General features: G+C 39.4%; 2 protein-coding genes across 3 annotated transcripts; both read left to right on the top strand.

Moving 5' to 3' along the window:
* Window positions 1-383: 383 nt before the first annotated feature.
* Window positions 384-8,065, top strand: LOC130413666 (protein FAM171A2). 2 transcript variants are annotated; one of them, XM_056739043.1, is made up of 8 exons: window positions 384-1,227; window positions 1,887-2,114; window positions 2,350-2,442; window positions 3,155-3,307; window positions 3,400-3,579; window positions 3,942-4,055; window positions 4,198-4,324; window positions 4,401-8,065. In XM_056739043.1, the coding sequence occupies exons 1-8, from the start codon at window positions 1,131-1,133 to the stop codon at window positions 5,869-5,871; spliced, it is 2,463 nt and encodes an 820-aa protein (XP_056595021.1). In that variant the 5' UTR covers window positions 384-1,130; the 3' UTR covers window positions 5,872-8,065. The 2 variants fall into 2 exon arrangements, with proteins under 2 accessions (XP_056595021.1, XP_056595022.1); XM_056739044.1 differs by having other exon boundaries at window positions 385-1,272.
* Window positions 8,066-9,192: 1,127 nt separating this feature from the next.
* Window positions 9,193-11,596, top strand: LOC130413414 (dephospho-CoA kinase domain-containing protein). The gene is made up of 5 exons (XM_056738620.1): window positions 9,193-9,393; window positions 9,794-9,906; window positions 10,147-10,350; window positions 10,448-10,535; window positions 10,810-11,596. The coding sequence occupies exons 2-5, from the start codon at window positions 9,795-9,797 to the stop codon at window positions 11,093-11,095; spliced, it is 690 nt and encodes a 229-aa protein (XP_056594598.1). The 5' UTR covers window positions 9,193-9,393; window position 9,794; the 3' UTR covers window positions 11,096-11,596.
* The last annotated feature ends 6,246 nt before the right edge of the window (window positions 11,597-17,842 follow it).

Here is a 17,842-nt window from a genome sequence, read left to right as displayed (position 1 = left end):
CGATTTGTTTTCCGTTTTTTAATATTAAACTGGATATCGAATGAACCGAATATACCCTGGATGTGTCCTAAATAGCCCCCTATACCCTAATATAGTGCACTATTTGAGGGTACATCCATTTTAAGTGGTGCCCTAATTCATAGGGGACATCTTTAAGTGTACTCATTCAATCCCATGATGCATCATAATAACGAGTGTCCAACCGATGTACACTCACAGCTAGCTTCTAGCCATTAATCGTGGAGCTCGCGCTGAATGAATTCCCGCGCCTTTGCAGAAGATGGCGCCCTCAGCATTTCCGGTGCACCGAGTGTCCGAATTTACTCACTCGTTTTCACCCGCTCCTTAAAGTGGATTATATTAGTGAACTAATGAAGGGATTAGTGCGATGACGGACACCGCCCCTGATTACCGGGCTGACCTCCTTCATAATACTTAAGTTAATTAATTGACTCATTATCAAGAAACATCAGAATAACAAATACGCGAACTCTCTGGCGCCACCTAGTGACGAATAGCGACTGTATTGTTGTTCTGCAGCATTCCACCGAGAACGATTCCCTGCTGCTGTCCACCAAATATACACACATATCACTTGTGGAGATAAAGTTCAGTATTGCTTAGTTTACTCTAACAAAACGATGTATTATTAGATTAGAGTGTATCGGAGAATTAGACAGACCATTCGTTTAATTGAGGTTTTATTCCTCATCAACACAAGACAATACAATTACAAAACGTTATAAACAGATACAAGGAGCAAGAACTAAGATAAACGGGTTTTTAATAAATACATCAAATAAGAGTATGCACTCAAACATTGTATTGCTATTTTACAACATAAGACGTATAAAACGTAATAATAGAAAATACACCATGACTGACACAAACGCATCAAATAAGACTTGTGCACTAAAAACATCTTGATCAGAATAAGAGTTTTCATATATCGTCGAATTTGACCACAAGGGTCCGCTGTTTTTCATCTGACAAAGAGGCCGTGATGAGATCGAGCAGGAAGCGCAGCATCCCGCATCACACACGGAGAAAGAATGCTGGCAACCATGTCTAAAAACACACACACAGACACATACGGCTAACGAGCTGGAAAAAGCGATGTAGCTTTGAAGATGCCATCCTTTCTCGTCTCTCGTTTTCTCTTCTTTCTCTTTTTGTCCAACATTAGAGGCATAGCTGGTAAATCCATCCCTGACAGCGGAGCTCTCGGTGAGTAGAGAATAAAGGACTCAGCGCGCGTTAGACTTGGGAGTGGTGAGCAATTTTATCCTTAAACAATCGAGCGGATACCGATGAACGAACGGTTTTAGAAACATATATTTATATATTTGCATGTACATCTGTTGGAAGCACATTGTTTGCGCGCAGATTTGGATTAATTTTGATCGACCACCACCTACATTGGGTTACGGGCTGCGAACAATATGTGCATAATTTTGGCATTCCAGATTCGTTCCGTGTTTGAAAATATTGAAACGCAAATAGATGACGTTTTAGGAGCTCTGTGTGTGCCTGGCAAATGCGCAAATCTGAGATGCGTCGTGGCCTTCTGGCAGCCCATTAAACCGAACATGAGCGCTTATTTATGACTTTGGCTCCCTATATGGCTTTTGTTCCTGGGGATGCTGAGAAAACACCAATACGCTCCAGAATAAACAGGCTACCTGTTTTATTTGATGAAGACCATGCTTTGCTACGTGTTGAAAGATTTCTACAGAATGCATGGGGTCTGTTATGTACCCAGTTGAACAGAACGATCATAGTCATGTAAGATATTTATTGACGTATCGTTCTGAAATGTAAAGATGTGACTGTCCAGGATGACTTAAACTCCCTGTGGTGATTTCATATTCGTCACACGCTTTCAGAGGTGCAGGTGAGAGTTCAGGTGTTTGACGGCGGTGATCTTTCGCCCCTTCCCAACGCTGACATCGCTGTTCACGGTAACCAGAGTGTGTTGGCACAGAGCAAAGCAGGCAGTGATGGAGTGCAAGTTGTCAGCTTCCTGTACCGCACGGGAACCTGGGTAATCATCACTGCATCTCAGAAGGATTACCTCACCAGCTCTGTGCCATGGCACGCCAGCCGTGTACCCTGTGAGTGAGCACCGATAGACCATAAACAGTTTAATGCATGCTTTTATCATATTTTATGATGACATAATCGTTCACCATGCATCTTTTCAAGCAACAGTATTTGATGTGTCCCATGTTTATTTCAATGACGTAATGCACTACTTCTTCAGAACAAACATTAATAACAGACATTGGTGTCTATTTCATTTCTGTACCTTTGATAAACTCTATCTCTCTCTCTCTCTCTCTCTCTCAGTGTATGCCTCTGTCAGTCTTTACCTGATGGCTCAGAAACCTGGCACGCTGATCCTATATGATGATGTCATCCAGGTGTTTCATGGCTCCCCGAGTAAGAACAAAGCTGCTAAAAATCGGACAATTTTATTAGTACAGAATAAAAATAAACACAGTACAAGATTATCAAAGGTTTGTGCGCTAAATCAGAATCAGAGGAGATTTATTGCCAAGTCTGCTTGCACACACAAGAGATTTTCTATGGTTTTTGAAGCATCTAGTACACACATTCAACATAATGACTAATTATAATAGACATAAAGATATGTGTATATAAAATACTATTGTACAGAATGGGAAGAACATAAAAGAGACATTGTACAGGCTAGTGTATTGTTGAATTGACATTATTTACAGATGGTATGCGTCTTTCCCATCCTCTCCCCCTTAAATTATACTTCCATTCCTGTGGCTGTCACCATAGCAACAGCAGAAGTATCTTATTACTTTTCCCGGCATCTAAAACTGCTAATTGCTTCAATTCCCCAATAACAATAGGGCATTTACTGTGTGATAAAAAGACAATGTAGATTTAGCAGTCATGTGCTTTACACTTTTACATTTGGCGAAAAATCACAACAGAAGATTAGGTGGTGATGTTGCAACGTCATACATGCACTTATGGAACTAGTGTTTTAATACATGACGACCATATTCAGAGCTTTTGTGCTATGTGCAGCGTGTAGATAGTCACAGAGACAGGTGTGATTTCTCAAAATGCTTATAGAAGCAGCTTTTACAGCCATTACTCTGTTTTATACCTCCAGGTGGGCGGAGTCAGCCACGGTTGCAGGTTCCAAGGCGGAGTCTACAATTTAACTCCTCCTACACCGAACTGACAGCCGTTTTAACAACAGCCAGACAGCAGCACGATATTAACTCGTTCCCTTACCCTATCGCCCTGGAAACAAACAGCACTGGTCAGAAAAAGAGACTAAAATATGTTCTAAAGTGATGTTTAATCATATTTAATGCACCATAAATATATTTCTGGTGGTGTGACTCTGTTCAGGAGGGGAGAACGGCTGGACAGACCTTACACCAGTAGCAGCGGTCAGCGCGCAGCTGTTTGACAGCGGCGGTGGAGCGGTTGAGGTCAGCGAGCCCGTTCACATCTCGGTTCCCCTGCCCTACGATTCTCACATCCGTTCTGCCACCAGCATTCCTGTTTGGATGTACGACATCAGGACAGGTGAACGGACGATAAACCAAATAAAAATTGATTTATGTCGTTGATATTTTGCCGTTAAAGGGTTCCATCTGCATTCTGGGCAGTTTTGATATGAAGAACTTCTGCGTTTGTGCGTTCCATTTGAGTTTCTCAGGAAAACCTTTTGTTTTTAAAAAAAGAAAGTACACATAATCATATAAATGAAAGATAGAACCTTATAACCCCAAAGTGACAAATTATTGAATATATTCAAACCATTTTGCAATTCTTTCAAAACCCATTTTAAAGGTAGGCTACTACAGAAAATGTGAAAAATTGAAAATGGCGAATTGTGTTTATTATTTTGGTCAGCTAAAGCAGATAAATTAATTTGATCATTTCAGGATTATGGGTAAGAAATGGAACTGGATTCATCACGCGAGAGGGATCTCACCTGTCTCTGGACTTCACAGCCTCACAGCTCGGCTACTGGATCGCTGCCTTTCGTTCTTCAGCAGGTAACAGACATCATGAAACACACACAAGTGATTGTATAGTGTAGATATGATGCACTTCACCTTTAAATCTTGTATATTGTATGTATTTATTGGTCGAGTACTGTTATCTGGGACTAAATGGGCTTTGCATTTTCTACACCAGGCTCAAGTTTGTCTCACCCGGGCTTCAGGGACATCACAGCGTACCACACTTTCTTCCTACTCTCCATCCTGGGATCTCTCGCTCTGCTTGTATTAGTTTTGCTCTGTGTTCTTCTTTACTACTGCAGGTGCGTGCTTTTTTTACATTATATTCTGACTAAAAACTAAGAGGACGTACGATCACTGTCGATCTTTCTCTTCCAGACGAAGGTGTCTGAAACCCAGGCGTCAACAGAAACAGGTCCAGGCTCCATCTGCTTTGAATGGATCCAAGCGGGACCAAGGCACCTCCATGTCCCACTTGAACCTCATCTGCGGCGGCCATGCTGAATCCTCCACGTCGAATGGCAATCTGGACGCCAACAAATCCGAAGCATCTCCCTCTCACGCCTTTAAGAGCGCCCGGGATGAGTTCTCCAGACACATCCCTGCCCATAAACTCAGGCATTCAAAGAGCAAGCAGTCCAAAGGTGGCCAAAAAGCAGCAGAGAGCTTCCCCATGAAAGTCCACCGATCCACTGAGACCAGTCTGGACAGCCCCGACAACAAAGATCGCGAATACCGCCGGAGGCACGTCGTCAACGATAACCGTGGCTACACGTCTGACCCGCCGACGCCGCCCATCGCAGACAAGCCGCCGGAATATTCGCAGGTCTTGCAGGGGCCCGATCACCTCAACCGTCCCACGTCGCTAAACACGCAACCGGGTCAGATCATATTCTGCAGCTCGCTGGATCAGATGAAGGAGAACATGTATCGTTCTATGGTGCCAACTCTCGTGATCCCTGCCCACTACATGAGGCTGTCGTCCGAGTTCGGTGGCACCGACCAAAGTAAGGATGGACAGAACCAGGCCGAAAGAGACGGCGGGAATTCGCAGGGTACCAGCGGCGCTCAGATCCAGGGTCACCAAAGTCAGACGCCCGGCCACGCAGAAGCCCAACAGTCTCCGGCAGGTTCAGATGATTGTGTTTGGCCTCCGGCTGGTACGCCAGCACCGGTGCACATCCCCGTTCTGTTTAATGACTCTACCATCTCACAGATGAACGGGGAGCTCCAAGCACTCACCGAGAAGAAGCTTTTGGAGCTCGGGGTGAAGCAGCACCCTCGCGCCTGGTTCATATCCCTCGACGGGCGAGACAACGCTCACGTGCGCCACTCATACATCGACGTCGGTGCCGATCTCCACAGTGGCAACCACAGCGCCCAGAGCACGCTGAGCGCCCCCGCAAACAGCAGCAAAGATCGCAGCGTGGACAAGGGTTCCAAAGACACCCAACACGACCGCAAGTCATCATCCGGGCGCAAGAGCAAAGAGGAACACCACGGAGGCGGACGCAAGGGTCACGGGAGCAGCAGCTCGGGCAAGCACTATTCCAAACCTCTGTATCACGACTCGCTGGATTTAAGCGGAGGCGCCAGCCGTATGGGTGCCAGCTCACCGCTTGAAAATCCCCTCACCCCTCTTCTGGACGAGGGTCCCGAGGAGCACATGATGTCGTCGATACCGCGAAGGGGCCGCAGCCGCGGTAACAGCTCACGTAGCAGCAACAGCGAAACGCAGCGTGACTCCGTCACCAGCCCGGAGGATGACAACGACCCTGATGAGAACAAAAAGAGTCCATGGCAGCGAATCGAGGAACGCCCGCTAATGGTGTTTCATCCCAAGAAGTGACCCAGAGAGAATCAACCCCAGCAGATGCCTTGACCAGTTACAGACAAACCAGAGATGTGTTCCAATTGATTGAAGTTTGACAGATAGTTTTTTCAGAACATTATTCAAAGTTCAGAACTTGTCACCGATCAATTTGAATACATCTCAGGGGGAGTCGCATATTAGGGGGCATCTCAAAAGTTCATTACAAAAAGGATTATGTTTCATTGAAACAGGAAAGGACATTATGGAGAGTGTGTCAAATAAAGCACAACACAATATGCTGATCCACAAATGAAGATCGGTTTACAAATGTCCACCTTTCCCTCTCAATTGCTTGGGGATTATTAGAAACTTTTGGAATGGAGTCTTTGCTGTTTTATTTCTATCAAGAACTTTCGGTTTTCCAGAACTTTGTTAAAGTTTTCAACGTATGTCCTGATGCAGAATATCCCCTTCCACATTCTCTTTCCTTTGATATTCATTATTTTGATGTCAGTTATTTCTTTGTACTCTGAAACTATACTTCAGATTTCAAACATTCCAAATAATTTTCTGTAGCCCTTATCCTAATATTAACATGACTTCATGTTGATGTTAAAATGATGTGATTTTATAACAGTTTCAGTTTTTAAGTATTGTATAATAACTCTCGTCTTTTCTCCACACCACATGCACTATTTTTTTCTACAGTTTTAAATTTCCAATGATGAGATTACTCAATTTAGGACTAAATTTAGCATGTGTTGTGGCAAAACTGCACATTTAAATAACAAAAGCTGATTCCAAATTTGCATCTCTGTGTCTAACAGTATATATTTGTATCGTTACATCTTTTACCACTACATCGAGTTTGGAGTGTTTTTCTATTGTTTAATGGACGAAGATCGTTTTGTCTATATGTATGATAGCATTTACGCGCATGAGGTAACTAGAATAGGACGACAGATTTTTTATGCCCGCAAACCGATCTAGACATGATTCAAGCATGATGATGCATTTCATACTGATGCCGAATGGTGAGAAAGTTGCCAAAATGTCATTTTGAAATGTGACTAAACACCAGTTTACAGGCCAGTGTTTGTCCGTCGTCATTCTTCCAGCTGATAGGATTCACACAGGCAACGAGGAGAAGTTCACAGAAATGTTCAATAAATGAAATGTTAATAATTTACACCGTTTTCCGTGATCAAAACAAGCACAAGACGTTGTACAGATTTACAGGGTACCAAATGAGGGCTGATGTTATTAAAAACACATGACTATCAAACTCATGACTGAAATAGATCTTGTGGCGATCAGGTACCAAACACATGAGATCAGTGATAAATGTGATGACTGTCAGTTGCAACATGTCTTGTATATGTGTGTTGCTTGTTTTGAATGAATTTTTACATCTACAATATGGGAGGCAACAAGATTAACAGATGGATAATTCACAAAAACTGCTGTTTATAAGCAAGACACTAGAAATTCAGACTGAGCTGTGGAATCAAAGAGAGGATTTCAATGTTATGTAATACTGTATATTGGGTTTTAAGGCCTCAAGAGAGCTCTCAAGCAGGCAAAATGTATAAAATCGACCCACAATTTCCGTCTTTTTAATATGTCGAGGTTTTCCCGAATCAAAGCCATTCTCTTGACAGCTTGTCAATGTACGTTTTATCACGTGACGTGGTGCTCTACAAACACATTTTCCTCTGTACTGTGTAAATATTTCTCTCTTTAGCTCAATAAGAATATGACAAACAACATTATGGATGTTGCTTCCATCGCACATAAACTTTTGCAATTTTATAATTTGTTCATATTGGGAATATGCTAAATCACATGAGACACGAACACTTAAAGGAAGCAGACGGTTTCAATTCAAAAGTGTGCCAAAGTCATGTGCTTTAAAATAAAAAGAAATTGCAATTCTTGTGGGGTTTTTCTCTTGCTTCTGTTTTCATATAAAACACTAATGAGCGTTCAGCAATCATGCATTTTTCACACATGGATTATCTTTAACATGTTGTTGTTGTTTGTATGCAGTGATGAGAAGTGATATTGTTTACCTTCAGTACAGTGTGTTTTTGTCTGACAAACCTATTCTGGTCCCATGATAACAGAACAGGCCAAGTGTAAAAATGGCATCAATTCAAAGTGTTGTTTGAACGGATCAAATGTTTTTCATCCATTCTTCCAAATGAAAATAAACGTGTTTACAGAGTCATTTGACGTCAGATGAAAGATCTCAGAGTTTGACATTACTACACATTATGTATATAGTTAACTAGGGCCAGTTACATTTCTTACAAAATAGCATTCAAAATATTTTAAAACACCTACTAAGTTTTATTTCGAATAATGATATTATCCTCTGTCTATTTCTGATTTCTTCTCAGATTAAACAAACATAGTCAAATCTGTCCTAGCTACAGGCATCTATAGACACCCAGTACCAGAAAACTCCTCCGTGAACTGTTCGTCTACTTCAAAGATGTCAGTCAACAGACATAGCTTGTAGTTTTATAACTAAAGGGTTTTAAATCTGCAAATATCAATCCCTGTAGGGATCTAACACCAGATACTGTTGAAAGCATCGCATCTCAGTCTTTTATAGAAAGTCTCTCAAGTGCCCACTGTTCTGATGTCATCATGAGCTTGGTGATGCCTTTATCATTGGTCTTATTGACTCTCTGGCGCTGACTTCTCCTTTACTCTGCCTGTAACAGACAACCCCTCATCTGATAGAATGCAATGGTAACAGACATCAATCTTGTTAATTCATGTTTTATCCTCTCTACTCTATCTCAATCCAATATTACTGCAAGAGTATTTTGTGTTTTTCTGTTTAGCAAAAAGTTTCACATAGAATGTAATAATACGGAAACATGAATTTTCTAATTAAAAGGTGATGATAGGTTTGGGTTGGGATATAAAGACTTGTTAACTTGCAAATATTTTAAGAGAGCTATTATCTATTGTCAAGTTGTCAAAAGGTCCAAGGTTTTGCTAAACTGGATCTCACTATTCTTATTTCAATGTCTGTGATTTTTATGTAAAATATTAATAACGCTGGCCTGCAAACTGGTATAACAATAACATGATTTATCAGTTCGACAACTAAAATAGTAAAATACAGTAAAATACTGGCTACTCAGGGAAACCAGTTAAAATCAGCAAATTTATAAGAAATATAAATGATTTTAGCCATTTCTATGTTAATTGTCAAAACACAGCAACCTGAACGTCCTGAAAAGCGGAAATGATGCATCCTTGTAATTCCTCTCCAGGCCGTGTGGCGTCGCGCATGCGGGGCGCTGATGACTGGCGCCGAGTTCTTGTACGACAAAGAAGTGAACTACTGCACTGAATCACACAGGTCAATGTTATGTACACAAACAGTGAGAGATTTTGATCTAAACTTATAAAAGCGCCGTCAAACTCTTTACATATCACCATCTATTGAGTTCAAGGCTCTTTGTTTTTGCGCATATTTATGCAGAATAGCTTTTGTAATCACTGTTTACTGCACATGAAGTAGGTCATTGGTATAAGGTAAGTTTATTTAAACATCTTACATTTTTAACAGTTTTTGTAACGTCAATACACTTTTAATAAAGCGCTAAGAATGTAGGATTTACAGCTAAGCCTCTGATAAACTCTGCTACATAAACCCGACAAGTAGAAATTAAAGTTCATATCCAGATATATACGACAGAACTGTAGAGTTATTGCTGTTTCACGCCCAACTGTAATTTAACACTGACAGTTGTGGTTTCGTATTATAATGAATGTTTTTTTATCACGAATATGTGCAGAACAACTGTGTTAGTACAAATTCTTACGGCAGTTCCTGCTGCGGCCGCTAGAGGCCGCCAGTGATTAATACTCAGACTCATTCATTCATGACTGGCTCTGTACAGTAACAAATTAATATGATTTTTGTCCATTTCAGCATGTTTCTTGTAGGGCTTACTGGAGGTATCGCCTCTGGCAAGAGCACAGTGTCGTCTCAGCTGAAAGAACTGGGATGTCCGGTCATTGATGCAGATGTGGTTGCTCGGAAAGGTGCGATGCAGTTCTTTTTATGTGCTTGTACATTCGTATGTATATATATATATATATAAATATAAAGATGGATATAATGTAATAACAGCTTTAAACAAACAATATGAAGATAGATAAATAAAGTGTTACAATGATAATACTGTATTATCCATCCAAGTATGTCTATTTTTATTATCTCAATCTCTATAACTTAGGCAGTTAAGTGATGTTTAATGTCTGTCATTTGTCCCTGTCAATCAGTGGTGGAGTTTCAGAGCCCAGCGTACAGGCTCATCCTGCAGCATTTCGGACGGGAGGTTTTGTTAGAGAACGGAGAGATTGACAGAAAGAAACTGGGCCAGATAATCTTCTCCAACCCTGAGAAACGACGACTTCTCAATTCCATTACACATCCACTGATACATAAAGAAATGTTCAAACAGATTCTGCTGTACTTCATTAAAGGTACAGACACACAAGGATAAGCACAAAGTGAAACATTTATCATTTGTGCTGACATTTCATCAATACTGTAGTCTGATGGTTTTTGTTGGTTTATCAGGCTACAGGTATGTGATTTTGGATGTGCCTCTGCTTTTTGAGACACGACGCCTCACTCGATTCCTAAACCACACTGTTGTTGTTTACTGGTAAGATAAAAAAAATCCTCCTTTAATTTCACTATTTGCATGAATTTGAATAATGTTAGTAGAGTGTTTTGCTTGACTCTTTTTATTACGGTTACGGTTAACCTTTCTTTTATAAACTGAAGGGTTCTAACCAAACTGCTTCAATAAGTCACATTCGTATCTGTTGCGACTATGATGTAATGAGAGTTCTATATTTTTAAGACAAAAGAGAAAAACGCAGGTCCAGATTTGCGCTGATCTCTTGATTTGAATCTGTGGTTCTGTATGTCCACAGTGATCCAGCCACGCAGCTGTCCAGACTCATGCAGAGAGACAGTCTGAGCCACGAGGAAGCCCAACAGAGAATCGCTGCCCAGATGCCCCTCAAAGAGAAGCGTGGACTGGCCAGCCACGTGATGGAGAACTCGGGCTCTCGTGAGGACACTCACAGACAAGTTCTCCGCTTGCACACCAAACTGGAGGACTCCATGGAGTTCTTGGTTGTTAGGGCCGTCGCCGTGGCGGCTGTTGCCGGGCTCGGCTGCCTGTTCCTGTGTACAGTCAAACTGCTCATCTCTTAGCACATCATGAACATACATCTTTCATTTTAAACAAGGAAGGATATTCCTTCATATTTTAACATTTTAAGGTCTCATTTTGACTTCACTTGATAACTGTCTGTCAACATTTTCTTCTATGACCTTAACACCACGTTTTGCCTGAGCCGTGTCTGTTAAACACCATCCTGAGGGTGACTTGAAGGGTCCAAGTGTGTCAATAAGCACAGAGACTGCTGTGAATTGTACCTCTAGATGATATAAGATGTGATAACAAAGCACTTACAGCACATCAAACACATTAATCTGTGAACAACACAATAATTGTGATGTTAGTCTAATGTAAAATAATGTATAAAATGAACTGACGCTGCCACAATAATGCATGTTTTCTGACCTCAAAACTACACGTTAGTTTAAATGAGTTCACGCACAAAATGTACTCAATGTATTAATAACATCATCTGCTCTTTGTTGATATCAGATGCTATTTGTCTTCATAAGAATTAAAGTGTCACATCATGACTTGTTTGGTTTTCTTTAGTTTGTTGTGATAAATGACTAGTATAGTATAGCCAGGACAACAGTTTTCAAATCGGTGGAAAAACACCCCTCTTCCAGAGATGAGAATATCATAGAGACTTAAGAGTGGGCAGAGAGTAAACCAGAGAGTCTATTATTACAGAAGGAGATGAAAAACTCTTCTTGAATCAATGCTTGCTCAATCACAGTCATCTTTGTTTGCAAAAGTACTTTTTGTCTCTTCCACTCTTCTATCTTTTTGGCAATATTGTATTTTGAACAACAAACAGTCTATGTCTCAGTTAATATGAATAACATCTATTATTATTCTAAACGTTATTATATGAGACTGTCATGAGTGAGTTCTTGCCGTGTCTTTCTCACTCACTTCGCACATCTTCAGGGTTTGCCTGCGGTCATGTTGTCTGTCTTTAATAAGCTCTTCTTATCCTAACACAGAGTGACGCGGGCCAGCGGCTCTGAGGAGTCAGACCTCTGAGTCTCACTGCGGATGTGTGTGTGTTTGAGCTCAAGGTTTTGAGACTGTGCATCTGTCTTTATAAAACAGTTGCACATGAAAATGTATCTGAAGGTAGTCCCTAATATATGTTCTGTCAGAATAAATGTTAATCCACGTTGATCTAAACAAACAGAATCAAATGTTCCCAATTGTTACTGCAATGCACTTTACTTTGTGTAATAACTTTTCTGTGAATTCTGTTTTGTGATATAGAAATACAAAAATACAGTTTTCTTTTCATTTAAATAAATTAACAACTATGTATAAATAAATGAATAAAAACATAATAGACTATTTTTTCATATTTTGGTCAAACATAATCTTGAAATAGATTCAGCAGTTTCGAATGGATGTTTTATATGCAGTTGATGGCTATAGTGAAACGTTTGATTCCATAACTGGGCGTGTGTCCTGTACACATTCTCTCTCTCGCCTGCAGGCTGCGTCCACATCACAACACACTGTCACTGGTGGAGTCACCCAGCCCTATCACACCAACTCAGCTGGAAAACTCCCTCCAAATGAGAAGTGACAGATGCTTTGTGCGTCTTTGTGCACGGTTCTAAGTGGGATTGCATTTCGGGAGGCGCTTTTTTTATATAGTGAAGTTGACCTCCACAACTATGAGATGAAAATTAAAAGTAGGCCTACATCAAATGAGTTTAATAAGCATTTCCTTGACTTTCTGGTAACACCCTTTACACAAATAATCCTTGGTTTTACGTCAAATAATCTACTCTAAATAATAAGACTGTTAAACATTGTTAACCATGGTATTCGTAGTTGAATCAATAGATAATGATCAATATGCCAAAACATATGGTTCATTATCGTAAGATATGTCATAAATGTTACAAACGTTACGAAACTGATTATTTATTTTATACTGATGCATTACATTCAAAAACTGAATGGGCGAAAATAAATAAATGAAGGAGACAAGGTTTGTGTTGTGTAGTCAGATCCCAAACACGTTGCACTTGCGTCACACTCGAGTCATAAAACTGACACATTGAGAATGTAAAATCAGTTTTCTCCATCTTGACAGAAGAAAGCAGATGACTAATTTCTTTACAAACTGAGATTCAATCTGGTTTTCTTTCCTCTGAGCTGAATCACAGGCACAGTGCATTACTATAACTACAGGCGTGCATACGTGTCATTTAAAAATTAATATTAAAGGTATTGAAGGGTTAGAAAAAAACAACAATTTAAAACCCATATCTTCTGTGAATACTTGACAGAAAATAATAATCCCTCTCTTTCTCTCAACAGGTAGTGGTCTAGCTTTTGTTGAAACTAATCACTTTGTATTAGCATCTATTGTATTATTGCTCCTGTATGATATATCGCTTATTGTCCCTGAACTCTATGTAAGTCCCTTTGGATGAAAGCGTCTGCTAAATGATTAAAGGTAAATGTAATGTAAATGTAGAATGCAAATTATGAATTTAGGAAATAATTTAAAAATGGTGATTCATGATGCCATCAAGGTTCGTTAGACAATGATGAAGAAATAAGAAAATTATTCTCATGAGCGCCTTTGACTGAATGGTTCTTTGGGGAAATAAAAATGGATCTTCTGTAGCATCAAACCCTTTGTAGCAAGGTTTTTTAAGACTATACCTTACACTATAATTCCTTTTCAAGACCCACGCTTTAATGCCTTCCTCAAAAGCAAATCATGACATTATAGTATTAAAATTCAAATTGATTTATAGTTAACCGTTACACATGTGAGATCTCAGTACACAACATAAGTCAATCATTCAGAACAAATGAAATCAATTGAATGTCTGAGGTGAGACGGGTCACAGAACCACTGGAGCCTGAGGGCTTCATGCAGTGAAGCTGGTTTGTCATTTACAGTTTGTTGTGCGGATCATTTATCTGATCTGATGTTTGTCCACCTGCCTTTCAGAACACAGCTGAAGGTAAGATCATCTGCTCAGTGTCTGATGTCATAGACCTCTGATGAACTCTGTCAGACGGAGACACATGATGTCTTTTCTGCACATTACTTGAAGCGCTCGATGACATGCAAAATGAGCCAACGTAAAAATATGAGGCAACCTGTATTTCATTCTTCAAAGTAATGATACTTTGTCTAGCAAACTAGACAAAGTATCATTAAATGATACAAAACCTTAAATTTGTTTTATTTATGTTATGTTGATTGTGTTATTTTTTTAATAAAAAATGTATTATCACACCAGTTGAGTCAACGCCATTTCTGTTGTGTGGATGAAAATTTTTAAATTAGGAAAATAAAATATTCCAAGTACTCTTTACATACTGTTAAATATAAAAGCAAACAAATGTCTTTGTCTTTTTCTACAATTGCAAATGTTGTCTGTCTCCAACACCTCCAAAACTTTGATCAAATAACTGTTTAAACAATTTGTGTTGAGTGTTTATATACCGACAATGTGGTTGTGTCATGCACTTACACCTCAACATTGAACACACAATTCTCAACCATGGTACCTATAAAAAAACATCATTCATAACTCTAATCTCAATGGATAGCAAACAGTGACAACGATATTAAAGCATAAATTTAGCCAGCAAGAACTAAATCACTAATATTTAAAAGAAAAACAAATATGAAACACAGAATTGAACATGCTGCAATGCATCTCGGGAACGTTCAAACTCTTGCAACATTGCTAGTTCAGAATACAGTGTTTTGTTGGCTAAACTTTCTGATGCATTTTGGCCAAATATTTGAGAAACTAAGTCTGGTCAACAAAATAATCTTTGTAAGAAACATGTCTAGGCTTATTTTGTTGAGTACATGCAAAACAATCATTCCTTTAACTAAAAATGCTATGTTCAAGTTACTTATTTATCTATACAGGGAGAACATTTTCAAGTTTGATTGTCAAATAATCTGGATTTGGGTCAATTTGATGAGAAATGTTTGCGTTGAAATTTAGGTCTTCAATAATATTGACTTTTGATCAATCTGAGCTCAGTTTGACACATCTCTTCTTAAACTCTAATGAGATGATCGTTTGTGAGATTTCTGACTTGTTTTTTCGAAAAATATCTTAGACACATGAGACCGAAGCAAAACTTTCCATTCGCTCTCAACTTAATCTCATCGATGGCTAAGAGAATGAATTGAGATATTAAAGAGATCTCATCTGCGATTTTTCTCAGGGCTCCAAAAACTGTTGGCCACGAGGTGTCCAAAATCTCTCTCCAAACTCACACTTCTTAAAAAAGATCACTTCGCTAACACACTCAATACAATCATCACAACACATAGTTTCATCAAGCGTGTCTATAAGAATGACTCAGGCGTTTTAATTCTGGCTATTGCTAACAGATCTTCACACACCACATGATAACAACACTGCGTGTTTATGTAAGCAGGAATCCTGAAATCTTAAATCTGTCTGCGTGAGATAAGAAAAACGGATTTATCAAAGTGGTCCGGAAATGCCACCACAATCTCATTACACACAGAAATGACCTTCATCTTCTTATCTGAAAACAACACCACATTCTCATCTTCTGTTGATTCACGCTGATTTCAACTAACTGAGTTGTGTGATCTTTAACGCTTTAATCCATTAAGAAAGTCTTTTCCGTCAGAGATGCTGATTTCATGTTGATCATTGCAATTCTCACCACAGGGGGCTTGTTTGGGGCAGTCGGTCCAGAAAGCTCTGTGTGTGTACACCTGTCACTCATCGGCTGTTTGTTTGGATGTGCAGGTCGCCACGCGTCTTCTGATCGGGATGAGTCTAATGTGAGGATACACAGACAGCCCTCAGGAGCTGAGAGGAGACTTATGGGTAAACTGACCTCTCCTTGATGTTTGGTTATTGGCTATTTTGCAGACGCTTCTTTATATCTGCAGTCATTTATTTGGTGCAGGGCCGGTCCGGAGGTGGAATGGCCATGATGGTCTACTTTCCGGGTCATTGATCAGTCCTTCTGGTAGGCGAACTTTAAACTGGGTTATTAGATATTATGAGAACTTTTTCTTTTCTTCAACATGCACTGATGCATTCTTATTTGGAAGAATGAATATTAACAGAGTAAACAGGATTGTTACTATAAACTGCAAAAAAACTCACAAACCTGCTGTTACAAAGATTTGGGCTTGGGTGGCCGAGAGCCATTTCGTTTGAATATAATGAGTTCATTCTTTGGTTTAATAGAGAGAGTTTTTCATTAATGACAGAAAAGATATGGAGAATGATTTCAATGAGAGCTTCAGAAGTGTAATTAAAAACACCCCGAGGGGTCCGATGAACCTTTGATATCCTCCTTAATGTGCGAGATTCTTCATTTACTGACAATGAACCGTGCCGTGTCTCAGAAGTGGAGCGTGTCATTTAAACTTCACATCTCTGTGTTGTTTGCATAACAGCACCCCCACTTTACCCCCCCCTCCCCGAGGGGGAACGTGTCTCTCTCTCTCTCTCTCTCTCTCTCTCTGTGTTAATTTCAAACACCGATCCATTTGTTATTTGCAAAAAGTGTTTTCCTCCAGATATCTGCCATTTCACACTCATTACACCTGACTGAGAAGTCGTCTCTTTCCTCTTTAGAGTTATAATCTTGTTCTTATCTAGGTTGTCTATGTTCTCTCCTTCATGGCTCGGTTGCTCAACTGGTAGATGCTGATAACAGAGAAACATATTATTATTCAGACGTTGCATTTTTATAGCTCAGGAGTTTTCAGTTGAGACATGAGAGGAATGTTTGAGTTGATAATGAGATCTTCATTAATATTGACTCATTTTGACACATTGTTGACATCTCTTCTCAAACTCTAATGACAGACACATTTGTGAGATTCCTGACTCTTTTTCATAAGGGAATTAATTGTCTGAGACACTGAAGACAACTGAAGACAGTTCAGAGCAAAGGGAGACTTTTGTTTTTCATCTTTGCATTTGGTCAATTCCTGAAAATGTCAACCTTACCATGATTTTTTTTTACAAAAGGTTTTATTCTCTACTAACAGCACAGATATTAATGTTTGGTGGATTAAATATCCATGTAAGGTCTCTCTTCAATTTTGCAGCATTTGTTTTATTTAAACTGCATGCTTTTCAGGTAAGAGTCATTTTCAGTATTGTCACATCCATAATGGTCCATATTCCTCTTATTCACATGAAAGTGAAGTTAAAACAACTATTATATGTTCTATGAAGGACATCCCTTCTCCATTCGTTGGGTATAATTGCGTCAGGTTTGTGGATTTTAATTCACAGAAATCCAAAGAGTGTAGTCTCCCAAAAACTGTGTTGTCACATCCACAATGCAAGTTTGTTTGCCTTTTTTTAAATAGAAAGACTGATATTTTTCTGATGTTTAAACTCAACAAGGGATTGGTCAAATATAAAAAAACTGTTTAGTATTAGTGTTCATTTGTCACATCCATAATGCTGGAATTGCCTGGTAAATTTCAATTGGTGTTCTTATCTATATGCAAACTGAAATGTGATTGGTTTACCGTGCACATATTTAAAAACACACTCTTTTTTGTGTGGCGTGCATTTTTGGCAGCAGTTTTACAGTACATGTGGATTTACATATATGTAATTTACTGGCAACAGTTTGTTCAAAGATAAATGATTATTAAACATGAACAAGTCTTTATCCTTACAGAACCAAAATTAGAAAGAAAACTGAAAATGATCCAATAGCAGCCTCGTGCAAAGCATTCTGGGATTTAGCGTCTGCTAAATGACTAAATGCAAACA

The sequence above is a fragment of the Triplophysa dalaica genome, chromosome 23 (assembly GCF_015846415.1).
Source record: "Triplophysa dalaica isolate WHDGS20190420 chromosome 23, ASM1584641v1, whole genome shotgun sequence".
Classification (NCBI taxonomy): Eukaryota; Metazoa; Chordata; class Actinopteri; order Cypriniformes; family Nemacheilidae; genus Triplophysa; species Triplophysa dalaica.
This window is presented reverse-complemented; position numbering and strand designations above follow the sequence as displayed.